The sequence below is a fragment of the Acinonyx jubatus genome, chromosome E1 (genome assembly GCF_027475565.1).
Source record: "Acinonyx jubatus isolate Ajub_Pintada_27869175 chromosome E1, VMU_Ajub_asm_v1.0, whole genome shotgun sequence".
In the NCBI taxonomy this organism is placed as follows: Eukaryota; Metazoa; Chordata; class Mammalia; order Carnivora; family Felidae; genus Acinonyx; species Acinonyx jubatus.
The window spans coordinates 44,276,652-44,304,442 of record NC_069397.1 but is presented as its reverse complement, the minus strand read 5'-3'; the positions used below and the strand labels follow the sequence as shown (position 1 = coordinate 44,304,442).

Genomic DNA, 27,791 nt, shown 5'->3' with positions numbered 1-27,791 from the left:
GCCCTCCCCCATCCCGGGAAGGCCCCCTCCAGCCTTACCCATCCCTTAGCCTCACTCCACATGCCCTGGGGAGCATCAGGCGTCAGCACAGGAAGTAGAAATGCCCCTCACAAGGGTTGTGGTACATACATCCCTCAAGGACAAGGACGACCTCCTGCATTTTGTTTGCAACCACACCACGACCAGCACAGTGTTGTGCACCAGGTTGTGTGTGGCTCCTTGTTTACTTGCTCAGTGGGTGAATAAAGAAATGAATGAAACCGGGCAGGAAGCTATGTGTTGAGCACATCTATCCATCCATCCATCCATTCATGCATTCATTCATTCATTCACTCAACAAACACGTACTGAGAATTTCACAGGTGCCAGGCACGGTGCCAGGTTCTGAGAGTACAGTGGGGAGCAACAGAGACATAATCTGGCCCCCACCACCATATGGTCTGGTTGGCACTGGGCTCTACATGGAAGATATGGAGATGGTAACAGAATCCCTGAACCTCACTGAACTTCTCTCAGTCTCTGGCCTTTGTTTTTGTCTGCCCAATGAACTTCCCATCCCTTCTTCTTCTTATTTATAATTTTCTTGCTCTGGCTATGTGAGTGGGCACAAGGCTCACTCCTGGCCAGTAACAGCGTCCATCCCCCTGGCACGGTGACTGGGCACATAACTCAAACAGGGCTGATCAGAGGCCTCCCCTGGAATACGTGATTTTCTCTCTCTGTTGTGATCGCTAAACTGCGGCTGCCAATGGCCATGTCTCCTACCATGAGGGAAAGACCTTCCTGCTACAGACGAGAATGGGGACACTGGAGAAAGAGACACAGCTGAGCAGTGGAAGGGGAGGAAACTAGTCTTCATGTGCTGAATACCCAGTCCCAGACCCAGAGTTCCTGTGGCTCTTCTTCCAGCCTGTGAATCACTCCGGCTCATTGGCAGCCACATTCCCCTTTTGTGCTGAGCTTGTCTACAAGGGTTTCTGTCCTTGTCACCAAAAGGACCCTGATAAACACACAACCCTGCGTCTTGGAGCCACAGCCTCTCTCCCAGCCTCCTTACTCCCCAGAGGCTACCATTCCAGGATTCCCTCTGACCCTCAGACCAGCGATGGGCCTCTTGGGCTTGTCAGAGGAGGTACTTGGAGGCCAGACCTCCACCCCATCCTCCTTAATCACCCTTCTGCCTGCTCCCCCAGAGGCTTTCTCACTTGTGCAGATGACAAGCATTTATGAGTAGGTACGACGGGGAAATTAGACAATGCAGCCTCTGGCCTCGTGACATTTACAATGAAGCCGGAGAGGCAGAACTCATGAAGCAATCCATGAAAAAGTTACAAGCAACACGTCAGCCCATGTGTAAAACCCCCAGGTCCAATTCATACTGCGTGGCTGGGGATGAAAGTGTTGGAAAGCATGGATTTTCCAGATAACAGCAATCTTTCTGCTGCAGTGTCCACACTTCCTTCCTTCTCAGACATCTCCAAGTCGTCAGCCTGGACATTTATGCCTGTGCTCAGAAGCAACTGGGTTTTAAGGCTATGTGCCCTACACTGAGGAGCCCCTGTCTCCTCCCTCCCTGTTGACTCTCACCGTGGCCTCTTTTCCTTTCCCATCTGCTGTGAGGTACACGCAATGCTTTGGCGGAGTCCTGAGGCTGAGTGCAAAAGACTCAGAACTGTCTCTGTCTCTCAGGAGCAAAGCTCTCAGCTGTCCCAGCAGCTTCCCGGCACTCAGCCCAGCAGCGAAGGCAGCCAGAGGTCTGACCTCGGATAAGACGGCTGCTCTCCATTACAAGAAAGACATGGTGCTGAAGGAAGCAGAAGGGAAGTTAATTCTAGCGGAGTGTCTGGCACTCAGCAGACTCTCAAAATCTGCTGAACGAGAGGCATGTCAAACAAAACCCTGAGAGGCACCAGCAGAGACAAGAGCAAGGGAAGATGTTCCAAGGTGGGGGAATGGCGAGAGCAAAGATTGGGGACCCAGTCACCAGCCTGGCTCAGCTCCTAGGGACAAGCTGGTGAGCCCTGGGGGCTGACCAGATTTGGTCGCTGGGGGCATGGCAGGGTGACCTCTAACCACTGAGTCTCTGTAGTTGGCCCTTCTCCTCAGGCCTCCTCAGGCCACGCAGAGGCAAAGGGTCATCCCAGGGAGAGCCAGGGGCCGTAGGGCCACCAGCCAAGAGGAGCAGCTGCTTTCAATAAGCCGCTTGGCCCTGAGGCCAGGCCTGGAAATGTCCCTGAGTCAGCAGAAGCTGCCAGCCCCTCCCTGTTGAAAAGCTAACCCTGGGGACCCAGCACCCCACCCTGCCCTACCTTCTGCTAGAAGGTCCATGCGCACATTGGACCCGGATGGGGGAGGCGGGGCATCCCTTCACAGAAGGGCAGGACAGTTACAGGACACAGGGGCCCAATGCCCTGTCCAACTGTGCGATATCTCCACCCAAATCCTGGGCGATTGTGGGCTTCCGTCTACTCTCCACCCTCCAGGCTTTTCACACTCTCCTCCCTCCTCCCAACCACCCCTGCATTCCAGCGGGGCCAAACTGCCTGCTCTCCATTGCTTGAAGTGCATGTGACCAAACTCGGCACACGCAGCCCCCCTCTGCTGCTGTCACACGTGTGTGTGGTGTCTCTCCCTCCAGCCATGGTGAGCTTCCTCTATCAGTCATTTCTAGAGATGTTCTTCTCCCCCCTTAAAACGTATGTGCTGCAAAATGTGACCTGCTCCGTCCCAGGAAGATGTTAAAGCAGACTCTGGGGGGGGGGAACGGGTTGAGGTGGACTTGTCACGTCCACGTAATAAACGCAAGAGAGGGGGTACGTGAAGCGGGTGGGAGCGACCTGGATTATTCGTAAAATCGGAGAGGCGATTTTCACCTTCCTGCAACTCTGCCGGGTCCCCCCACCCCCACCCCTCGGCCCCCACCCTCCGGGCTCTCTGGGAACCAAATACTCTCAGGCCCTGGCCTCCCCCCTGGCGATTTAGTGGTGTTTGATCTCACCCTCTGCCGGCTTTTGTCTCCTCAAACTAAGGCATCACAATCTTTGCGGCCTGTCCTTTCCCGGGCCCCATCTGGCAGGATGAAACGGGGATGCCGCCGGGCCCCTACAGAAGCGATCACGCCTCTAAGCTCCGGACGGACCGTCGGCTCCCAGGCCTGTCCTCTGTGCCCCTTCCCCAGCTGGACTCCTCACGGGAGCATCCCCGGGGTGGGCACACCTCGACCCCTTCCTTCCTCACCCCGCCCCAGGACCTGGGGGCAGGGGGCCGCCGGCCCCGGGAGTTCTGGGTCCTCGCGGCCGCGCGCCCCCCTCCGCGCCGCGCCGCCCCCCTTCCCGGCGCCCCCTCTCGGCAGCGCGCCCCCAGCGTTTCGGCGCGGGGCCTCCGCCCACCGGCTCCACGGCCCCGCTCTGCGAACGCGGGGTCTGCGCGGCCCGCGGCCCCCGGCGCCGTCTGCCAGCCCGCAGCCAAAATAAACAGCGCAAAGTCACTTCCTTCCCCCAGGGGGCCGCTTTCACAACGACGGCCCGCTCCGGTCGCGGCAGGAAGTGGCTTTTTCTGGGCCGGCACCGTCCAACCCCACTGGCCCGCCCGCGAAGAGCCAGATTCAGGACTGGAGGCGAGGCGCCCAAGTCACCTGCCCAGCAATGCCCACCGACGCATGAAAGCACGCCCCTACCAGTGCTGAGCCACGCTTGTTTATCTGCAGGAGGAAGTCGCGAACGGACAATTTCATTATATCGCTGACAGGAGAGCCGTCTGGGGCCCCAGGCACAGCGCCAGGTTGGGTATTCCATACCTGGTTGATGGAGGATGGATGGATGGAGAATTACTTTATTAGGAAATACGCAAATGTGGGGAGAGCCGCTTTTTAAAGTTTAGTTTTGACAAAGTGGCCTCAGGTGTGTGGGGGCGTAACCTAAAGCTAAAACATTAGATGGCCCCTGGCTCATTGAAGAGTCAACGGAAGAATTTCCTTTGGGCCTTTCTGTATTTTCCAATTTTCCACACTGAAATAATTTTTTAAAATTAGATAGCCACTCACAAGATAGAAATGTGTAGAGAATTACACTGCATGTAATGGTTTGTTTGCTAGAAACTGAGGTTTCAAATATAAACATTCCATTCACTAGAAACATTTTGTGAACAATTTCTAGATAAGTCTTTCAAATAACACTTTTAAAACCTGGTAGGGATTCCCACCCCGCTGCCCGAGAGGTCCTTATTGGCCTCCGTCTCTGGCCTCTCCACATGCTGGGCATTTGCCTGGCATAGTCTGGACTCACAATAAATGTTTGTCAAATGACAAAATGAACGCAGACTGTGGAAATCTTAGAATTCATCTTGTCAATCCTTTAGAATAGTGAAATCAAACACATAGGGAGACCAGACTTGAAAATTCCCTGAGCAGACAAAACCAGTTTAGTCATAAAAGCAAAGCTTAATTTAGCTTATTTTGCAACACATGCAAATCTAACTTGAACTGGGTCAATACTTAACGTGTGCCTCTGAAAATTATAAGCAAAACTTAAATGGATCCCCAAAATTCATACGAGATAACCATGAACCATTTCCCTTTCATTTAAGAAAATTCTAATATTAGGGGTGCCTGGGTGGCTCAGTCGGTTAAGCATGGGACTCTTGGTTTCAGCTCAGGTCATGATCTCACGGTTGGTGAGTTCGGTTTGGGAGTTCGAGCCCTGCATCGGGCTCTGTGCTGACAGTGCAGAGCCTGCTTGGGATTCTCTCTCCCATTCTCTCTGCTCCTTCCCCACTTACTTTCTGTGTGTCTCTCAAAAATAAATAAATAAACTTTAAAAAAAAAAGAAAGCTCTAATATTATAATTAATCGTTGTGAAGTATAAACAGCCACTGCCTCCACACTATCTAAGTGCTTTATAATAATATACCTCTGAGCCTCATTCCATGTTTCGGTTTGAGTCCTCCTGGTTTGCAATCTTTGGTGTGTGCACAAGAAACTTTTACTAATTATACTTCAGTGATTCATTCTTTTTTCTGAAACTTTGACAAGAATGTGGAAACAGAAACATGGAAAGCCTAAGTGACTTGTCCAAAGATCCTCATACAACTGGAACCATGATCTTTTCATTTGAAATACAATTTGTTAAAGTCCTAAATGGCACAATGCCAGTATTTGCTTAAATAGGTTGACCATATAATTTATTGTCTAATATTGAGAATAAAAAGGGGAGTTCATGATAATTACACATGTACCACAAGATTGAACCAGGGCTGTCCCAGGCAAACTAGGACATAACGTCACCCTGCACTTATGGAAAGAGACACAAATAATGAGATGTAAAAGTATTGAAATATAAAAGTTAATGTTTACTGTGGGCTTGGTAGGTACCAGGTGCCAGGTTTCAAGCCTTTTCTCGTTAATTCTCATAGCGGCCCTCAGAAGTAGGTAAAATTACCATCTCCACCTGACAGATGAGGAACATAAGGTATTAAATGAGAGATTAAGACAGCTTGATAACAGCTTGATAAGGGGCAGAGCTCAGAGGGGAGTCCAAGAGGACCGGGTACAGAGCTGAGCACTGAACAACTTATTCCAGGTGCTTTAAATTGATAACCTACAGGTGGGTTATATTTGGTCATCACAGTGTGTGAAAGAAAAGTGAGGCAACATTTAAAACTGAAGAGATTTCAGAGGGTCCCCTGGCTGGCTCAGTAGGGCATGCAATTCTTGATCTAAGGGTTGTGAGTTCAAGCACCATATTGGGCATGGAGCCTACTTAAAGAGAGAGAGAGAGAGAGAGAGAGACAGACAGACAGACAGACAGACAGACAGATTTTACATAATAATCTGGATTTCCAGTTTCCAGTGTGTCCACAGGCAGCCAGTCCCGGTTCATGGGTGGAGCTGCCCACCTGGGAGGGCGCTCACTAGCTTGCCACAGTCCCCACCCACCCCTTTTGCAAACCCCCCAGCCCCCAACCCAACACTGAGGTAGAATGAAAGCAGCCACATATTATCATGCTTGCACGACTGTTTTTATCAGAGAGGAGAAATGTTCTTCAGTATCCTGGTCTCTATTAAGAGTGACCAGAGGGGGCGCCTGGGTGGCCTGGTCAGTTAAGCTTCGACTTTGGCTAGGGTCATGATCTGGCCGTTCCTGGGTTTGAGCCCCAGGTTGGGCTGGGGCTCTGCACTGACAGTGTGGAACCTCCTTGGGATACTCTCTCTATCCCTCTCTCTCTGCCCCTCCCCAACTTGCACTTTCTCTATCTCTCAAAATAAATAAATAAACTTAAAAAAAAAATGACCAGACAGCTATGCCTATTTCAAAACCAAAAATAAAAAGGGGGGGAGGGTCCTCTAAGTGAGGCTCTATTGCAAGCACAATGTCCCTGTGACATGTCGTATCCCTTTCGTAACACATTTCTGAATCGCAGCACAAGACTTTGAGAAATCATGACACATTTCATAATGACCCTTTTCCTCTGCTCTCTGGCAATTTCCTGACCTTCTGACGTGGCAGCAGCCAAAGATGACTTGTTTGGTTCTAGAAGCAAAGCGTGGCACTCTTCAGGATCTCCCTAACACGATATGCCGAAGATCAAATGTGTGCCGGCTTCTGGAATGACAGGCCGAGAGCACCTTGCCCACACCTTCTCCGGGAAGCACAGCGGTGGAGCAGTTAGGAGATGAGCTCTGCAATCTGTACCCACCCAGGTTCAAATCCCTGTGTGGGCCCTGGGGCTGGCTGCCTCACTTCTGCAAGCCTTGCTTTTGGAAGGACATTAATAAGGCCCGTCTCCTGGGTTTCTGGCAGGATTATGCAAGAAAATGCTTGAAGATGCTCTGTACCTGATAAGTCCTCGGTAAGTGGAAGGGCCATAACTATTTTTTGATATTTAAGCAAGAGCCTCTGCCTTGACTGCGGCTGTGAGCTCAAGAATCTTTGTTTTGCAGCAGAGAGCCTGGGAACCAGGCTTAGCAGATGCTGCTATCTGGATGAGAGGAAACGATAAGAGGAAATAAGGCCAAGGACGAAAGTGTTTAAGCTGGTCTTCCACAGAATTAAAAGAAAAACAAATTCACAGTCCAGACGCAGGGGATCCTCCCCCCAATTCCCCTGGGTGCCTTGGCAACCACCATTTGTTTCTGGCCTCTCAACTTTCGGCCCCTCCCCAGGTGTGCCTGGAAGGGAGATACAGGCGGAAGAGGCCGCAAAGTGTGTCAGGGCAAAGCGAGGGGGGTCTCTGGGAGAGTTACGGCGGCCTGGGGTGTACCCTGGTCCCTACCACATTCCGGTTCTGCAGAAATAAACTCCAAGGGCCGTTGTAAAGGGAAAATGAGGTCACAAAATACGCAGCTGGAAGGGAGAGTGTGGAAGGGAGTGGGGTAGCGCCCACACCCCTCAGCCTGGCAGATGCTGGGACAGCAGGTGGACAGAGTCTGCAAGGGACCTTCTCTGGGGCTCAAGCAGTCATGCGGCTGCGGGGCCCCGTTACCTACAAGAAGGAGGCTGGAAAGGAAATCTCAGATCTGGCTCAGGAGTTCAGGTTCTGATCCTGCCATTACAATCTCAATGACGTTAGGGGACTCTGTCTTCTTACCCGTAAACTGAATTATAAAATATTCTCCCTGACTCTTCACAGACTCCTCCTGGGGAGATCTACAGGGAGAGCAGTCTATGGAATACTGACACGATCCTTTTAGGGTGTGTCTCCCTCAGTGACCAGTTCCTGGAGAACAAGAGCTGTGTCTCATCCACGCGCCTCCTGAGCACATGGCATACAGCAGGTGTTCCCTACGTGTGTGCTGAATTGAACAGGACCAGGGGAGGGAGAAGGCAAGCTGTGTCCTATGGGTAAGGGTTTAACATCCTCTAAATTATACCCTCTTAAAAACAGATCTCCATATGGACAATGAACAGAAGGGAATAAAGTGAAAACACAAAATTATTTGTTGTGACAGGAGGTTGGGATTACACATAACTTTCGATTATATTGTTACAATGTTTCTAGAGCAAATAAAACTGAGGGAAGGAAGACACAGGAGATCTTAACACCTTTGAAGAAACCAAATATTTCTGTATATCCCACAGAACCTGCCTCAGTGTCCAATGTTTGTGAATGTAACTTGCTTTGCCCTGGACGGAAACAAAGGGTCTCATACACAACACCGCACTACGGCCACCACCATTGTGACATCTCCCAGACCCACAGTAACACACTAGACCTGACCTACAAAGGAACGTCTGTGCCGGTCCCCTCATATTACTTCTCTTTCCCCAGCCTCCGATGCCTTTTCCTGATTTCTTTCGTACATTTTTTAGAACCATATATAAAAAAAAAGTACTGCTCCCACAACCATCACTCTCTGATATCAATTTAAAATCATGGTGTGGTGGGGCTCCTGGGTGGCTCAGTTGGCTGAATGGCCACTTCTTGATTTCGGCTCAGGACGTGATCCCAGGGTCATGGGATCGAGCCCTGAGTCCAGCTCCTCCAGGAGTGTGGCACCTGCTTGAGATTCCCAATCTCTCTCTCTCCTCTCTCTCTCTCTCACTGTCTCTTTCTCTCTCCCTCTGCTACCTTCCCTGCTCACCTGTGCTTTCTCTAAAATAAAAATTAAAAAGGAAAAAGAAAACAAGATGTATTTAAAAATAAATAAAAAGTAAACAAAATCATGGTGTGGTTAAGAGCTCTCAGGCTCCAGATACAAGGCTGGGTTTGAATCCCTGCTCTCAAACTGGTTATTTGACCTCTTCATCCCTCAGTATTGTCATCTGTTCAGTGGAGAAAAGGGTCAGCCTGTGCCAGGAGCCGTGCTGGGTACTACCCACCAGGTAGTTGGCAGTACTGGTTGAGCCCACGGACAGAAAGGCCTCACCAACCTGCCCAGCAAAAAGTGAGCTTATGGAAGTAGCAGTAACCTCCATGGTAGGAGGAGGGTGACTTTCTTGGAGGAGAATTTGACAACATTTATCAAAAGCCTTCAAAAGCACAAATGCAGGGCACCTGGCTGGCTCAGTCAGTGGGGCATGCGGCTCCTGATCTCAGGGTCATGAGTTCAAGTCCCATGTTGGGTGTAGACACTACTTAAATAAATAAATATTTTTAAAAACTAAACTAAACTAAAATATTAAAATAAAACAATCTCACTTCTATTTTCCTTAAAAATGTCTATGCTTACTTATTATTTTTGAGAGAGAGGGACAGAGCACAGGTGGGGGAGGAGCAGAGAGAGAGGGAGACACAGAATCCGAACAAGCTCCAGGCTCTGACCTGTCAGCATAGAGCCTGATGCGGGGCTCAACCCACAAACTGGGAGATCATGACCTGAGCTAAAGTTGGTTGCCCAACTGAGCCACCCAGGCACCCCTCTATTTTCTTTTAAATCAAGTAATGTCTGGAAAAACATTGGTACTTTCTTTTTCTTAAACTTGAGTGTCTAAATTGCCTGGGGAGCAATGTAGGTGCCCAGACCTGGCAACAGACCTACTGAATTGGAACCGCAGAGTAAAGGAATATCTGGATTGTAAACAAGATTCCCAGGCACCCCAGAGTTTCGGAACCACTGTATACACCTAAGTGTCAACAGTGGTTATCACTGACTTAAGAGATAGCTGGTGGGTTTTTTTCTCTTCCTTGCATTTTCTACAATGAACATATTTGCTAATTTTAAAAAGATAATGTGTGTGTGTGTGTGTGTGTGTGTGTCTGTCTGTCCTTTGTTTCAAATGTAACCCTAAGTGACCTCAACCTATATGTGCAGAGTTCTACACTAAACTCAGCCCATCTGGAAAGGGAGATTACAGAAATAAACCAGAAGAGATGCTCCCCGGGAAAGTCTACAGATGGGGGAGACAAAACACCTAGTCCTTGTGCCAAGGAGCAGAGACTCGTAACAACAAAGAAGCTGGGTGAGTCCGGATGCATTAAACTGATGCCAGTCAAGCCACCTCCCCAGCCTGAGCCAGGATACCCATTATTTTGTAGATCCAATGTGCTAGGATGCATACAGAGTTATCCACAACAGCGAGATGAGAAATGACCCAAATGTCCAACAAGGGATAAGTTATGGTACAACCATACAATGGAATCCTACCCAACCAACAGAAGCATTGGGTAGAAATACATCAATAACGTATTGGCATACAAAAGAATGTTACAAAACAACATGAAAACATTTATGTCAAGTTTCGTAAAAGAAGGGGGAGAGAGAAGGGAGGCAATTTGGAAGGATATTCTCCAAAATGTTAACAGTGGTTGTTTCTTAGTGATGAGATTTCAGGTAAATTTTCTTTTTTGGTAACTTGTTCCTATTTGATTTTTTTTAATGCTGTAAGTAAATGCAATTTTTTACAATCACGGAAATGTATTCTTTTTTTATTAGAAAGACAGAGAAAGCACGAGTGGGGGAGGAGTCAGAGAGAGAGAGAGAGAGAGAGAGAGAGAATCCTAAGCAGACTCCACACAGACTCCACTCAGCACAGAGCCCCATGCAGGGCTCGATCCCTCTACCCCAGGATCATGACATGAGCCGAAACTGAGTCAGACGCTCAACTGACTAAACCACCCAGGCACCCCAAAATGTATTTTTTTAATGTTTATTTATTTTTGAGAGAGAAAGACACAGAGCATGAGTGGGGGAGGAGCAGAGAGAGAGGGAGCCACAGAATCTGGAACAGGCTCCAGGCTCTGAGCTGTCAGCACAGAGCCCGACGTGGGGCTCGAACTCACAGACCACAAGATCATGACCTGAGCTGAAGTCAGATGCTTAACCGCTTAACTGACTGAGCCACCCAGATGTCCCTACGATGTATTTTTTGAAGTAATCTCTACACCCAAAATGGGCTCAAACTCATGACCCCAGATCAAGAGTCACATGCTGTGTGACTGAGCCAGCCAGGTGCCACCCAAATAAAAAATTTAACTTAAGAACAAACTGGAAAATACTTGTAACAAATGCAGCAAGAAGCTTATGTAAGTCAATGAGAAAAACACAGACACCTGCATAATTTTAAGCCGCTTAGATCTGAAGAGAGAAGATGATCGAGGATAGGAACACAGTTAACAAAGAAAAAATGCTCATGTCTAATTAGGCCACGGAACATCTTTACAAGCACTTGGAATACTAGTAATACTAGTAATGCTCTTATTTGCTGGATCTGAGCACTGGCTTCATGGGTGTGCTGTTTGTGAAAACTCATTGAACTGAACATTTGTATGTTCACTTTCCTATATTTATATTATACTCCAAGAATTAAAACTTTTAAAACCAAGGGATTGATAAACACAAAAGTTCAGGGCAGAGTTGGGTTGGGGGGAATGAAGAGGAAGACAGATGAGAAGGACATAGCTAGACAGAAGTATTGGAATGTCCTCTGTCTTGGATTAGGTGGTGGGTTCCCAAACGTTCATTATATATTAATCAATACTTATTTGTAAAATAAAAGAAGACCATGGAAAGAACCAAACAGGCCAGCATTACATCCCTGGCTCTGCCACTCACCAGCTATGTAATCCTGGCTCTGAGTGTTTCTGGCTCAATTTCCTCATCTGTGAAAGGGAGGCACAGGAGACTTAAAATATTGTATACGTGGAATTGCTTAACACTGACTCTGGCCGACTTGATGCGCTCAGTAAATATTTGTGTAGTCTCCATTTCCCATTTGTTGCACAAACAGTGTTATACAGAAACGTATACAATTTTAAAAAGCACAAAGCCTTCCAAAAGCCCGTCCCCTTAACTGGCGCCCTTCTGACGTGCTCTCCAGTATGGGACGTACGTAGTGCTACTGAGTGCTTCTAGAGTGCTGTGTCCTGTTGTTGTCTAAGTGCAAACTTGCACTTCAGCGTCGTGGGTCCTCTCCCCTAGCCGCCTTCTGTACACACTCGACGGCTAAGTACAAGGTAGAGAGGGGCAGCCTCGCGTTTGGAGGGGCTTTCCAAACAGGCTCTTCCTGTTAAGGGGAGGAGCGTGGAGGTGGGTCCCCACAGCCGCTCCCAGACCCTGCGCTAGCCCCGGGAACCTGCCTGCGTTTTCGGAAAACCCGCCCCGGAGGCTGAGCCCCGGGTGGAGAGGCCCTACTCCGATTCGGCACTTAAAAAAACGACGGGAGAGGAGGGTGGGTAACAGCGTGGGGAAAACCGCAGCCAAGGTCTCGACAGGTCAGCGTCTCAGGCCCCAGGGCCGCCCACCCCGCTCCCTAGCATCCCTCCCGCCTCCCGGGGCCAGGCCGCTGTCGCCTGGCCGAACCGCAGCCCAAGACAGATACCTTGGCGTCCGGGCCGCCCAAGAAAGGTCCGCCCTTCCAGCGCGCCCCCGATTGGCTCTGCCGAGTCACGTGCTTCGGGCTCGGACCAGTTACGCGGTGGGAGTCAGGGGAGGGCTGCTGGCGTCACGTGGTTGGACGAGGAGAAAGTTGCCCCCTGCCTCCCAATCGCCAAACACGCAGACGTGTTCAAACAAAAAAAAGGCCTTATCTATAATCACCCTTGTTGGATAATACATAACACAATATGGTATAGAACAGTAGAATGTGACCTATAACCTCTGCTAAATTTTGGTATGACTTTTCTACCAATTTTATCTATAGACTCAAAATACATTATATACTCATGTGTATGCACATAATATGCATATATGTGTACAGTATGTGTATATATATACACACATTATATATGCAGATACATCACACACCTACACAGACGTTTTTGAATCTTGTTTTTGTCCTTAACATCTCAGCAAAAGGATTTTTCTGTCTCTAAAAACTTTTGTAAAAACCATTTTCATGGCTATGCTATTCCATGAGGCGCTGTATACTACCTTTCATTTATTCACTATTAATAGTCTTCAATTTATAGATTTTTCATAATTATAAATGTTATATTGAACATATTGTTACATCAATCTTTGTTGGCACTATCATCAGGGGTGAAAATGGTACCTTGTTTGCTAGTAATTTTAAACATTTTCCATAGGCTTATTAGATACTGCTACTCGTCTTCTTTGCAAAACTCTGTTCACAGCCTTTGCTGTCTTACCTATTCTGTTTTTCGATGCCTTAGAACTACCGGGGAGGGGCACCTAGATGGCTCAGTCGGTTAATCGCCAGACTCTTGATTTCTGCTCAGGTCATGATCTCACCATTTGTGAGATCGAGCCCTGCGCTGGGGTCTTCACAGAGCGTGAAGCCAGCTGGGATTCTCTCTCCCTCTGCCTCTCTTCCCCTCTCACTCTCTCTCTCCTGAAATAAATAAACTTAAAAAAAAAAACAAAAACCTGGAGATTCCTGTGTTTTTCCCTATTGGCCTCTATGAGCTTCTTGCCAAAGACATAGTAGATCTCTCTTCCCTGTGTGTTGTTCTTTTTAAATTTTCTTTAAGACTCTTTCTGGTCACAACTGCTTTCACTAATGGTAACCACTCTCCTGATTTCAAACAGCATAGATTAATTTTGCCTCTTGTATTTTATATTAGCAGGATCATGAGCTCCCTTGCATCTTGCTCAGTGTTTGTGAACTTCATGCACACTGTTGCACGGAGTTGCAGATTGTTCCTTCTCATTGCTCTATACTATGCCCTTGTGTGGGGCTACTATAATGTATCCCTTCTACTGTTGATGGGCATTTGGGTAGTTTTTAGTTGGGGCTGGATTTCAGTTTGAGGCTATTATGAATAGTGCTGCTATTAATAACTTTGCTTTTTTAGCTGTTCCTTTCCTTGTTTTAGTTGAAGCTCCTTGGATTATCTACTAAACACAAAGGGGAAAACGTAACTTTTTAGTGGAGAAATCTGGTAAACAACATGAACCAAGCGACCAAAGTTAGCATTACCAACAGAGGAACAAACATACTTAATGTGACACAATAGAAAGGACACAACATCTCCCATGTAGTTTTCTTTCCAAAAATGTTTAACATGAATGTAATGAGTGAACATCAGACAAATATAGACTGTGGACATTCTACAAAACAACTGGCCTGAAGTCATTAAAAAAATGCAATGCTTATAAGACAAAAAGACCAAGCAACTATTCTAGAATAAAAGAGATTGAGGAGACATGACAACAAATTGGATCCTGGACTTTAAAAAAAAAACGGCTGTAAAGGGTATTCTTGGGACAACTAGAGAAATCCAAACAAGGACTGCATGTAAGAAAAAAAAAAAAAGGTTGTATATTTCTTGAATGTGATTATGGTATTATAGTTATAAAGGATAACGTCTATGTTTTGAGATGATGGTGAAGTATTTAGGTGTGAAATGTCATGCCTACAACTGTCTCAAAGCTTCACCAGACAGACAGACAGACACACACACATACACACACACACACACACACACACACACACACACAGTGAGCTAAAGCAAATGTGACTAAACGTTAACAGTTGGTGCTTCTAGGTAAAGAGTATATGGGTGTTCACTATTTTCTCAGCTTTTCCAATGGCTTGAGGAAGTATAATATCAAAGTAGTACTCTGGGATTTTTTACCCCACTCGACATTCTGTCTCCAAGATTCACCCATGATGATGCATGTCGCTGAGGTTCACTACTTTCACTGCTGCATTATATTTCATTGTGTGTCTATACTCTGTAATTTATCCACATTTCTTTCAATGTACATTTGTTTGGCTATTATAAAGAGTGCTTCCAGGCTCTTCTAAACCAGCATTGCTCTTCTAGCCTCAGATCCTTCAGAAATGAGGTTAAGCATCTTTGGAGTTATATCAGAAAATCCTTTCTTGGGGGCCATGATTGACTGCAAGGCTGTTTCCAGTTGAATTCCTACTTGCCCAGGCTGGTCTCACTCAGGGCTTCTCTCCTCTCAGACAGGTTCCCAACCCCATGTCTGAGATTGCAGAGATGTCTATGGCTCCCATCTTTCTTCTTTTTTTTAAGTTTATTTATTTATTTTGAGAGAGAGAGCAAGAGCGAGAGCAAGAACGAGAGAGAGAGAGAGAGAGAGAGAGAGAGAGAGCGCGCGCGCGTGAGCGCGCACGCGCACATGGGGGAGGGGCAGAGAGGGAAAGAGAGAGAATCCCCAGCAGGCTCGGAGCTGTCCGTGCAGAGCCTGACGTGGGGCTCAAACTCACAAACTGCAAGACCATGGCCTGAGCCAAAATCAAGAGTCAGACGCTTAACTAATTGAGCCACCCCTGGGGGTCTTCCTGGCACACTGTCGGCACTCAGGAAAACAAAACCAAAACAGTTAAGTGAATAAACGAAAAATGAAGGTCCATGATAAGGCATGCATCCCCACTTGTTACTAGCATGTGCATAGTATTTTGTAAGATTGCCTTGTGGTCATGAGAACTTGCCTTCTTAGACATATCTGCATGCACTGACATTAGTTGTGTATTTGCCATTTAGAGCTACATAAATTGTCCATTGTGTTAAGACATCTTAGGTGCTTATCCATTATCTTACCATCTGGCATTTAAATGGTTTCCAGTTTGTTTTGCTACTATAAATAGCACTACTATCAGCATTTTTTTTTCTTTGGGATTAATGCCTTATAAATTCCCCAAAGTGGAATAATGAGGTCAAAGGATATGGAGTCTTACATAACTAGTTTCTTACATATTGTCTGAAAGACTGAATCCTGAAAAACCGAACCAATTTATAGTGCCCTAGTCATACAGATTGGTGACTTCATAGCTGTCAAGATTAGGTATTCTGTTTTTGCTACTTTACTTACATATTTAAAGAAAGTTAATTTCTTTAATTGCTAGCGATCTTTTCACTTTCCATGTGACAACAGGCCCTATAAATTCCCTTAAGTGTGATCAGCTATAGATTGAAATTAAGACTGTAATAATTATAATCTACTTGTCCAATAATATTTAAAAGTAAAGATTCTTTCCCCCACTAATGTGTTGTTTCTGGTGTTTCTCCCATTAAGTTCTTATAACAAGTTTAAGTCTACTTCTGGAATTTATTCCAGTCCATTGGATTCTTTTCTGTTTAATTCCATGCCATATGTTTTTCATGACTGTGACGTCATCTAAAACTCTGGAAGGATAGCTCTCCTTATTGCCTTTCTATTACAAAAAAAAAAAATTCTCATCATAAGGAAAAAAATTTTGTAGCCATGTGAGGCAATGGATGGGGCAATCATTTCACAACATATATGTGTGTCAAATCATTGTGCTGCACACCTTAAACTAATACAATGTTACAGGTCAATTATACCTCAGTAAAACCGGTGACGGGAGGTTCTTTGAACACTGGTCTGCTCTTTTCTTTCATTCCTTTTTTTGTTTCAGTAACTACTTACTAAATGTCACTGTGTCCAAGGCAATGTGTGGGGCCAGTGTGGGGCCATAAATGCCTGTCCCGGAGTCCAGGAAGGGAAGGAGTGGATCCACCAGGCAGGTGGCAGTGATGAAACATGAGAGGAGTTCTAGAAAGAAAGGCTTCTTCCAGCTGAGGGCAACTTGAGGCCTCAGGTATGAGCCGGGACTCGGACCTGTGGAAGAAGGCACTCCAGGCTGGGAGAAAAGCCCGAGCAGAGGCCGCGCTGGGCAGAACCAGGGCCATCTGTGCGCGACAGCAAGTAGGTCGGTTTGATTTGTGCCAGGGGTTGAAGAGAAAGGGTAGAACCTGAACTCAGCAGGCCCTCAAATTCCCAATTCTGAAAGTTCAGACCTTGTTCTGTTGAGGATTAAATCTGCCTTTTAGGAACAAATGTGGCAGCAATGCTGGGCTCTGCACTGAGGATGGAAGGGAAGACAGGAGGCAGAGACCACGGATGCAAACTGAGTGACAAAGGCCAGAGGAGGAGAGGATTTTCAAAAAGTGTCCATCCGTAGGAAAGGAGTTTTTTTGTACACCCCTTCACCAGAATCCTGGGCACTATTAAGGATGTGGCAGTGGGGCGCCCGGGGGGGGGGGGGTCAGTCGGTGGGGCATCCAACTCTGGCTCAGGTCATGATCTCGTGGTTTGTGGGTTTGCGCCCCGCATCAGGCTCTGTGCTGACAGCTCAGAGCCTAAAGCCTGCTTCGGATTCTGGGTCTCCGTCTCTCTCTCTCTGCCCCTCCCCCACTCGCGTTCTGTCTCTCTTAAAAATAAACATTAAAAAAAAATTAAAAAAAAAAAGGATGCGGCAGCTCTCTAGCCTGTCATGGAAAGACCCACAAGAATATTATAAAATAAAAATTACTTTGTCACATCATAGAGTATAAAATGAGGCCCCAACTGTCTAAAAGGAGTATTTATGTGTGTGTGTGCATATGCATAAAAACCGGAAGATGACCCCATGACAGGGGTTACTGTAAGCTGGGGGCTGAGGGGAAGGAGGACCCCAAACTGTTTATGTTTCACTTCCGTATGGTCTGTTTTCCACCGAGCATGCATTCTCTAAACCGAGGGTATCGACAGCACCCCCACGCTGCAAGGTGAGGCCTGAGGAGGGTCACTGAAATTAATAATCCGGAAGCCTAGTTACCGTGACCATCGAGACGCAGCACGCTACAGTGGCCGGGGGTCAGGAAGCAGCTCCATTTGCTGGGGACTGTCTGGGTTTTCACACTGAAAGTCCAGTCTAGGAAACTCCTCAGTTCCTACGTGAAGGTCAGCTGGAGAAGCTTCATGAAGAAGGGAAGTGAAGAGGGAAGGTGGGGGATTGAAGGGTTTTAGGAGCAAGAACAACTGAGGATAGGATTTTTTTTTTCCTTTTGGATTTAAATTGAGGTTCAGAAAAAATATGGTTACTTTCAGGCACTCAGAGTAGCCGGGGAAGTGTCACTGAGATGTAATGGGTTTAGACCGGCTTTGATCTCAAAACAAAAGTGCTATAGTTAGGATCTCATCTGTTGAGGACTGTGTTTTTTCACATTTAAGTCCCTTGGTATTCATGTTCTCCCTTCCTAATAATAATGAAAATAGCAATAATTTAATACGGTTTGCTAGGAAATTGACCCCGTACCAGACATGCATCTCATACACATATTATCTCATCTCTGTGTAATATGATACCCCTAAGGAGGGGGTTTTGTTTTATTTTTCCCCTTTTACAAATGAAGAAACTCACACAGCTGGTGAGCGGCCTTACCTCAGTCCCGATTTACATTTCTGGAGGACTGAGGGGAGGTGGGACATTCCTGGCCACACCTTGCTTCTGCCTCAGTCTACACTTGGGCCGGGTGGGGGGACCACATCAGCTTCCCCTTCCAGACACTCTCGGGAGGGTGCCAGGAACAGATGGGAATCTGGCTTCCTGTTTTTACCTGTAGGAAGCTCAGGACAAAAGTGTGTCACTGTGTCATCCCAGAGGTGACCCAGAGAAAGAGATACAGAGAGGGCCCCCCACCCCATGCTGGGGTTTAGCCCCACGTGCAGTGTCTGGATGCTGGTCTCCCCTTAGCCCAGGTGAGCCCGAGGCAGTGACCAAGACTCCTTTGTGTCTTTCCCAGCGTCCTGAGCCCTTTTTTTTGTTTATTTATTTTTGAGACGTAGAGCATGGGCAGGGGTGGGGGGGGGGGGGCGAGGCGCAGAGAGAGGGAGACACAGAATCCGAAGCAGGCTCCGGGCTCTGAGCTGTCAGCACAGACCCTGACGTGGGGCTCGAACTCACAAACTGTGAGACCATGACCTGAGCTGAAGTCGCATGCTCAACCGACTAAGCCACCCAGGCGCCCCTGGGTTCCTGAGTCTTGAAAGGCAGAGTGGCAGGAGTCAGGGAGGAAGAAGGGAAGGGCATCCCGGGGCAGAGGAAGGTTCAGGGGAGATGGAGCAGACCGTGCTAAGGACAGGGGGAAGGTGTGGGGGCCGGGGGACCTGGGAAGAGGCTATGGTTTCCTAGCCATCATCTAGAAACACAACCAGAGTTGTGGGGGCAGAATGCAGTCAGAGGAACCGAAGTGGGGAAGGGCAGGGCTGAGGTGAAGCAGAGAAGCAGCCCCCCCATCCCCCCACCCTGTGGCCAAGCAGGATGGGAGGGGTCTGCACAGCCAAGGGGAGAGGAGGGGGAAGGGCAGGAACCCCCCTGGCGTTGCCCATCAGGCCACATGTGAAGCTTGGGAGCCGACTCAATCTGTCCCCTAAGTGGCTGGAGCTGGCTGATGCCGGCAGGTCCCCAGGGTCACAGATGCCACTGTGTGGCCTTCACCCAGCCTGCCTGTTTACTGACACCACTGAGGAGTGAGGAGTAATGGGGATCTGCAGTGCCCAGGGTGAGATCCAAGAGCTGCATCACCACTGCCATGGCCCACCCCACCCAGATTTATAGGATCCAGTCATGGGAAGCGGCCCCTCCCATCTCATGAAGGAGCAAACAGGAAGGGACTCTTCCTGTCAGCAGTGCCCAGGCCCTCCAAGTCCAGGGACCCCCACCAGAGGGGTAGGCGGAGGTGGGCTCAAAAGAACAGGCCACAGCCATCCCTGCTCTCAGCGCAGCCCCACGATCCTCGGACCAAATGAATGAGCCTATGAATCCCTAACCTTTGGGAAGCTGGGGTGCAGGGCGGGGGTAGGAGGGCTGGCTCCTCCTCCATCAGACCCCTTCCGTCACTCGCTTACGGAGGCCTCCTCAGAGGGGGCATCTCAGATATCCTGAGGTCGCTGAGCAGGTCTCAGTCCCTGTGTCTTGGGCCCAGTGGGACTGGGGGAGAGACAAGCCCCCTGACACAGCCAAGGTATAAATAAACACAGGGTTGCCCGCTCTACCGTCTTCCTAGGGTTCCTCTCAGGACAGACTCATCGAGAGGATGTTCTAGAGGGCTTAGAGCTAGTGGGGAAAAACCCACCCAGCAGAATTTTCCAGCCTTTCCTAACACATACCACGTAATTCGGAGACGCAGCACGTTCTGGTACTGAAGTGTTCAGGCTCAGCAGCCACACCTGAGTTCGCATCTTGCTTTTACCACCTTCTAGCGCTGTGGCGGTGTGCTCTCGAGCACATGACTTAACATCTCGCATCTGCTGACTGCCGGTGGTGGTGACGCCCTCCCAGGGTTGTGAGATACAAGAGCTGTTGCCTATAAAGCCCCGGGCGAGGCGCCCGGCCCATGAATAATGGTAGCCATCGCTGTTATCACCTCATCCCTCCGCGGGGTGCAACAGGGCTTAAATTAGCGGTGAATCCAAACGAATACTCTTCTGAGAATTTCATGGCACTTCTGAAATCATCTCATCGGCCCAAATCCCTGCACCATGCAAGCATCAGAAAGGGAAGATTTCTCTAATGTGCACTGATGGGGACAAAGACCTGGGCTTCCTCCTCCCCTGCCTGCGCCCTCGCCTTGTCCAGGTGAGCCTGAGGCGGAGGGCCAGCTCCCCAGCATCAACTGCGGCTCAAGCCAGGCGCCACCCCGGCCCTGGCAGCCCACAGAAGGCAAGCGGGGTGGAGCAGGGAAGATTGGGTTTTGGGGGGCTGGCGGGTAATAAGGAGGCTCTGAACTCTGTGACTCCCCAGGAGCGGGGCCGGAAGTGCAAGCTATTTGTCTGGCTGACTGGCAGCAGCAGGGATACCTGCCTGCCTCTCAGAAGGAACGTCTCCCTCCCTGTTCTCTAGACAGTGGTCTGTCCCCACAGGAAGACCTCCCAAGGTCTCTTCACCCTTCAACCTGGGTACCTGATCCCCGGGACCCCAGCAACCCTCTTTCCAATCCGCATCCCGTTCCTCCTCTGTTCAGAAACCCCAGGGGGTCCCTGGGATTCCCCACCCCCACCAGCAAGTGGTTCCCCCATTTTAGCCTCCCAGCCACCTGGCCGGCTTCCCCTTTCAAGCCTCTCCTCCACCCAACTCACCAACTCTACACCCCAGCCTAGCAAGCTTCCACATCATTCCCAGACAGCTAGCCCACCTTCCGGGTCTCCCTCTCGGCTCCCCTCCCTGTCGCTGCAAAGCCTGGTCCCACAGAGAGCCCTGGGGACCCTTTGCCCCACTTTCTCCCGCCTCCAACAAAACTTGCTCTGAGGATGCGTCTTACACTCTTCTGTACCTTCCACCACCGCCCCCCCCCCCCGCCCCAAGTATCTGGTTCAGCCTTGAGCAGTGAATGCTACAAAAAAAAAAAAACAAAAAAAAAAAACAAAAAAAAAAACCCGCACCAACCCTGCAATTAACAAAGAGGTCTTCCAGCCACACTGTGTGGGGCACTCCACGGAGCTGGAGAAGAGACGGGTTCTGCCATCACGTACCCACAAAGGCACTGCCAAACTGCTGCCTCGCTGCCCCCAAGGGGCGCTGTGGTGCCCCATACTCTCACCCCACAGGGCTCCCCTGCTGGTGGTCAGACAGCCACTCGCAGACAACCCCCACCCCCCAGGGTTAAGTTCCGCCCCAGCACACTGGCCTGCCAAGCCCAATCCATCCCCCCCCAAGCATTTCCTGGACCCTTAGGATCCTGATGGTGGTAAACTGTTCCCACCCGTGACTACCAAATTCATCAGGTACAGGGGCATGAGGAACGACTGCGGCCTAGAGGAGCGGCATTCCAGCCGAGGGAACAATGATGTGCAGGGATAGCACTGGTAACAACTTCTCCTTCCCGTCACTCCACTGCCGCTGTGGGGACCCGTCCCCCCACCGCCACCTCCCTGCCCACACCTAAGCTTCGTGCGGGGGTGTTCAATGCGATGCCACTGGGAAGGGGCCCCTCTGAGGCTGTGGGGGCTACACGTCCTGAGACGCAGTCCGAGGGAGGGCAAGAAGAGGGGGGATGGCAAGGCAGAGGGGACCCTCTCCCCCTCCCTGATGGGGCCTCTCCCCAGGCGTTTCCAGCTCCCTCTGTCAAAAGCTCCATGAGGGAAAAGGCCGAGTCAGCATCTAGGCCACCACTCTCCCAGGGCCTGACTTTCAAATGTGCTCTTGGGCTGTTAGAAGGGCCATCCTCCTCCACCCCTCCCACCCTGCCTCTTCGGGGATCCTTCACAGAGGAGCAAGACACAGGCAGGAGGGCAGGGAGGCAGGGGACAGCGGGGGGTAGGGAGATGCTGCCTGGTTTGCGTCTAACATTCAATTCCAGGTGGGTGTGGAGTTCAGTGGTGGGGGGTGGGGTGTCTACACGGCGTGAATGTGGGTTACTCCAAACCCCATCGCTCCCATCCACACAATCCGGACAGCACAATCGGGCAAATACGGGTCTTGGTCCTCTACGTCACACTGCCCAGGCCAAGCAAGCAAGCAAGCATCGGCCATGGCTAGAGAACCCAGACCCTCCGGGGGGCTGTTTGGGTTTTGCGCAAAACTGCAAACACTGCACTACTGTCCCCTTCCACTGACCCCCATCCGCAAATTAAACATAAAGCAAGATGAAGCTGGGCCCAGCACTGGGGCTGTAGTAACTACACTCCCGGGAGGTTCCAGCTTTGACTCCTGCACCGCCCCCCCCCCCACCTCCGGAAGTAGATCTTTCCCTTTAGTTCTCAGATTCTTGGTGAGGGGTCTGTCTGTCCCCACACGTCACTGTCACCCTTTGAAAGAGCAGCAGAAAGAAAAGGCACAAGTTCGGTTTTTTGTTTTGTTGGTTGGTTGGATTTTTGCATCTTTAGCAGCTTTTTTGGGGCCCAAGGTCTGTCTACTCTGGAGGGGTGCCAGTTTGGTCAGAGCCACCCACACACCACCACACACACACACACACACACACACACACAGTGCCCAGCTTGTCGCTGCATCCTGGGGGCACAAAAGTGCCCCACAGTGTTTCCTTCAAACAGTGAGGTTGCCACATGCCACAAGCTGTCCTTGAAAAACAAGTGTGGAAAAGAAAATATAAACGCCCCCGAGATGCCAGGAAGGGCAAAGGAGCCCTTACGAATAATTCGAAAACAATAATAACGTATGGGTCCTGGGGCAAAGCAAGGAGACTGGCCTGGAGGGAGCCTCTGGTTTCCCCGGACGCGCCCTGCAGGTCTCCGGGCCCAGGGCAGGGCCGGCGCCGGGTGGTCCGGGAGGGCGGGCGCGGGGGTCCTCCCGGAGCCCGCCCTCTTCCTCCGAGGCAGCTCGAGACCCCCGAGCTCCCCTCCCCCGCCGCCTGCCACATCTGGTTCCACTCAGGTCCTCCCCCACCTCCCGGCGTGCTCCTCCTCCCCTCTCCTACCCACCCCGCTTTCAGAAAAGCGGAGACGATTTTTAAAAACCCAGTCACACACACACACACACACGCACACACGCACACACACACACGCACGCACACACGAACACGCACACGCGCTTCTGGGAGAAAAAAAAAAGGAGGGAAAAGTCGAGAGCGGCCCGCTCCCCGGCGCCCCCCCACTCCCCCGGCCCGGCCCCCAAAGTTGGCCAAGTTGGCAGCGCCTTACCCGGGAGGGCGGCGGCGTCCCCGGGGGCGCCGGGGTGGCCGAGGTGCAGACCCCCGAAGAACAGGACGCAGCGCAGCAGGTGACGAGACCAGGGCGCGGGGCCCGGCCGGCGGGGCCCCATGCCCGCGGCGCTGGGGGACGCGGGGACCGAGGGCGCACGGGCGCGGCGCGCGGTGGCAGCGCGGGCGCTGGGCTGTGACGACCGCCCGCGAGGGGCTCGCGTCTTCCTCGGGTCGGGACGAAGTAATGCCTCTCGGGGAGAAGAGGGGAGGAGGAGGGAAGGAGGCTGGCCCGGAGCGGGGGTTGGGGGGGCGGGGAGGGAGGGCGGAGGGAGGAGCGCAGAACCCGGAGGAGGGTTTGAGGGGTAGAGGGGAAGGGAAGCGGGCAGCGTGGGATGGGAAGGGGAGGAGGCGCCGGCGGGCGCGGGGCCGGGGCCCGGGCCGCAGAGAGAGCGCCAAGGGGGAAAGAAAGGGGAAGCGGAGAGGAGGATCCGCGGGGTCGAGGAGGACCCCGGCGGGCGCTCTTTCTCTCGTTCTCCGTCGCCCTCCCTCTCCCCGCCTCGCCTTCCCTCTCTTCTCAGTCCGGGCTTGGAGCCCCAGACGCTGCGTCACAGCTCCCCGGCTGGCGCGGGCGGGGAAGCGACTGCAAAAGTTTCCGCAAACTTCACGGCGTGGCGGGACCTGGGCTGCGAGGCTCGGTGGGGCGGGGGCGCGCGGCCGACCCAGGCGGCCAGAGCCCGGCCGCGGGCGCCCTCTCTATCCCGCCTCTCTGCGGACGTCTGCTCTGGCGAGCATCCGCTACCTCCACGCCTAGGAGGACCCCTGGTCGGGTCTGGGGGGAAAGGGGCGGAGCCCAGGGCTCGGCCACCAGGGCGAAGATTGGGGGAGGGGGAGGCAGGGCCCCCGGCCGTGTGCGGAGCGCAAACACTTGCACGTCGTTTTAGCATTTACGCGACCCCTGGGTCAGCGTCCTTGGCGCAAAGGGGTGCAGTGCTTTTGCTAGTTGGGGTTGCATCCAGAAACCCAGAGAAAAATCTGTCCACTGAAGACAGACGTCCTCACTCTTACCAGCAACCATACTGCTGGCCGGTCGCAGAGGGCCGAATGGAAATTTCATAAAAGGAAAGACAATCCACAGTTATTCCGTATTATGCAACAGGTCACCGCAGTGCAGAGCACTGGATTGGGAGTCAGGATGTTGGAGTCTAGCCCCAACTCTACCTCTGATTCCCTGAGCAACTCTGGAAAGTCGTTTGGGATCTCTGGGCTCAAAGGAGGACTGAGGCATTCAGAGACCCTAAATGCAAAGGAGATTCACGTTCTCCCACCACGAGTAATCCAATAAAAACACTAGGAAACTGTAATATAAATTTTATTGTTTCCTGGGCTGTCCACCTCGGTGCTATTTTTGGAAATAGGGAACTCAGCTTTTTTTTTTTTTTTTCTTTTTAACTACCTTCAGTAAATCTTCCCCTCCCCATCTCTGCAGTAAGAATACGGGGCCAGAGATGCTCATTTAACTCTGTCTCTGCTGGGCTGAGATTCTTGGCAAATGTCAGTCCAGAGGCTGCAGGGCCCCAAAGTGAGCACCCGTGTGAAATCACCTACAGTCCCCTGGAAAAGATTCCCACTATCCATACTTTGGCCCTAAAAAAATGGTTAGCCACCAGGCCAGGGGAGCCCCTGGCACTGCACAGCTGGCTTGGGGAAGTCTGACAGAACCAAGTGCCTTCTGGGACACATCTTCGTGATGGGGCATGTCCCAGGACCCCAGTGCTCTGCGGGTGACTGGCCATGCTGGGGCTGCCTCAAAGATCATCCTCTTGGCCTCCCCTGTTCACAGTCCTTTTATCTACAAGGGGTTGACGACTGGCCAGCTTTAACTAAGCTGCTCTTTTTCTGTCTTGAGAGGCCAGATCACAGGATGCTTTTTCTCGAAGTCATCTTACAGGCTGCTGACTTATCTTTGGATGTGCTGGCCGCAGTCCTTACCAAGGGGTCCCCTTTCTTCTGAAGGGGAACTCAGGCAGGGTACCCGAGGAGCCCTCCAGGTTCTGGAATAGGGCCGGTTCGACATTCCCCACCATTCCTGCCACCAGCAGGGCAGAAGCCAACTACCTGACCTCACCAGTCAATCACGTGGGTCCAAAAGGCCCACTACTTGCCTGCACAGGACACAGAGTCCCCAGCACACAGGAGATGCTCTCTCATTTCTTCATTCACCCACTTCATGACCACTGATTGCTAGCCCTGTGTTAGCTGCTGGGGGAACAAAGATCAGCCAACGGTCGTATCCCTAGAAGAGTTTTATTTAGTGGGGAAAATAGACCCAATTTTTGCCATCCTCCAGGCAAAGAAGACGGCAGGCAGCTCGGGGGCTGAGGAGCACAAGTGCATTGAGCTCGCGGGGACAGATGTCTGGCCAAGTCTCTGAAGCCCTATTCTAGTCTCTGCCGAGCGTGAGACTTCCTGCTCCAGTGTGTCAGGGTTACATGCTGTATTCTGCTGACTGTCTGGGCCCACATCTGCAGCCACCATCTGTCTTAGATCTTGAACTCGGAGGGCAGAGAGCTGGGCCATGTCTGGGCAGTTCTCTTTGGAAAATCCGGCCGGTCCCCCACTGCTTCAAGATCCTGCACACCATCAGTTGATAACAGAACATGGTCACGGTCTGCAGGAGTGGTGGGTGTCCTGGGAGGGCTAAGGCTTTCAATGGGACCCTTTACTAGCACCCAGGCCCTCCTCTACTTCCAAAGAAGGGCCAGTGTCCTCTGTGCCTACAGCCTCCTCACCATTCCTGTTAAAGCTCAGCTGAACAGCCATTTATTACTATGTGTCAGGCATGAGGCTAGGTGCTGGGACTTTAGTGAGGTCTGTGACCTGGTCTAGGAGAGTTCTACCGGGATGATATCTACTATGGTGCCATCGATACTGAGCAATGGCTCTCCTTCAGACACAGCCAGCAGTAGGCACTGTGGGTTTGTGGATTTCAGCAAAACCAGTTCAGTGAGTACAAAGAGCAGACTCTGGAGTCAGAAAGACCCCAGTTCGAATTCTGACTCTCTCCCTTACCAGCCTTGCAGCATTCAGTGTTACTGAAGCTCTGAGTTCATGATTCCTATTATAAATGAGGCAACAATTCTTACCTTGTTCTGACAATTAAACGTGACGTATAAAGGGATGGCACAGCCCCGGATAAAGATGTTCAGGGAATGTTCGTCCCCTCCCTGCTTCCCACCTTCGCCATTTGAACATCAGGGTGTCTCCTTACTCCTTATCCCTCACCCTACCTGCCTCTCCAGCCACCCATCAACCCCACTGTCCATGAGAGCTGCACAGGGCAGTTTTATCAGGATTGCAACACTGGGGGCTTTCCTTTGGCTGAGAGAATACAACCTCCCCTCCCTGTCTGAACATCTCATATTAAATTGTATACAAAACTGGTGTTCTGGAGTGTAACCGTGGTCAATGCCCACCACGGCTGGCTAATGAATGCACGCCCATAAATCACCAAGCACGGAGCAATGGGATGAGTCCGGGCCTGGGGGCTACCGCTGAATTGGAATGCCAGCTGTCAGTTCTCACCACGTTTCCCTGAGCAAAGTCACTTCCCTTCTGAGCCTTGGAGCCCTTGGATGTGCACTTCTTGGCATCATTACTCACTGTGCTTCAGGCTCCTCTCGCATTAGTCTCCTCTTCCCTGGTTCTGGAGCTCAGCAGCCTCTCCAGCCAGAGGGTGCCCGGGGGATGCAGACCTCTGGACACCCCCAGCAGGAGGATGTAAAGAAAGATGCAGTTGGTCCTTACCTGGAGAAGAGGGTGTGAACCCAAAGGGGCAGCCATGATTTTCTTCACCCCGGACCTTTCCAAGCCAGGGGAGAAGTCTGGCCAAGCAAGGGGCTGGCTTGTGCTATTCCCACCCTCTCTCTCCTCTCCCCACTCTTCCTACAACTCAAACTCCTGGGTCTCCACTCAGACAAACCACCCTTTGAGTCCATGCGGCTACTACCCCCTCGTCCGCAGCACTGAGGATCTCAGAAGGGACTGGGCTATAAAGGGAAGAAAGGCGGCAGATTGGGATTCAGACAGACCCAAGTTTCAAAGTTTGGCTCCCCCTCTTCTAGGTTGTACGACCTTGGGACAGTTAACCTAAAGGAAGTATTTCTCCCATAGCAACATTACTGAGGAATCTTACCACTCTCTCTTGACTAGTCTACCCTATAATGACCACAGATACAACCTGAGAAAAACTCTGCCCACTTTACCTTCTGTTGGAGAACACCCCCCGCCCCCGCCACCCCTACTCCCTGGAGGGCTGCTGAGTTTGTATCCATTGGCTTTCAGCCCAAGGCCTATATTAGAAGATGGTTCCTTTAAAGGGATCCAAACCCTAGGTGTAGGAGATGATCACTTCACAACCCCTCCAAGGAGGCAAGCCGTGCAGACTCCCTCCCCAGGAGATGTGGACCCCCAGTTGAACGAGTCCCCGTGGCAGGCCTTCAGAAGTCGTCAGGGCCTTGGAGTTAAGTTCAGAGCAGGTGGGC

The 27,791-nt window shown here is 50.8% G+C and overlaps 1 protein-coding gene across 2 annotated transcripts in view; it reads right to left on the bottom strand.

The window, feature by feature from the left end:
• MRC2 (mannose receptor C type 2) overlaps positions 1–23,517 on the bottom strand; it is a 51,954-nt gene extending 28,437 nt beyond the window's left edge. Inside the window, exon 1 of one of the 2 annotated variants that reach the window (XM_027048029.2) lies at positions 23,249–23,517. In XM_027048029.2, coding sequence (XP_026903830.1) covers positions 23,249–23,369 — 121 coding nt within the window. In that variant the 5' untranslated portion in view covers positions 23,370–23,517. The remainder of the gene's footprint in view (positions 1–23,248) is intronic. The other variant, XM_053212187.1, reaches the window with a different exon arrangement.
• Positions 23,518–27,791: the final 4,274 nt, after the last annotated feature.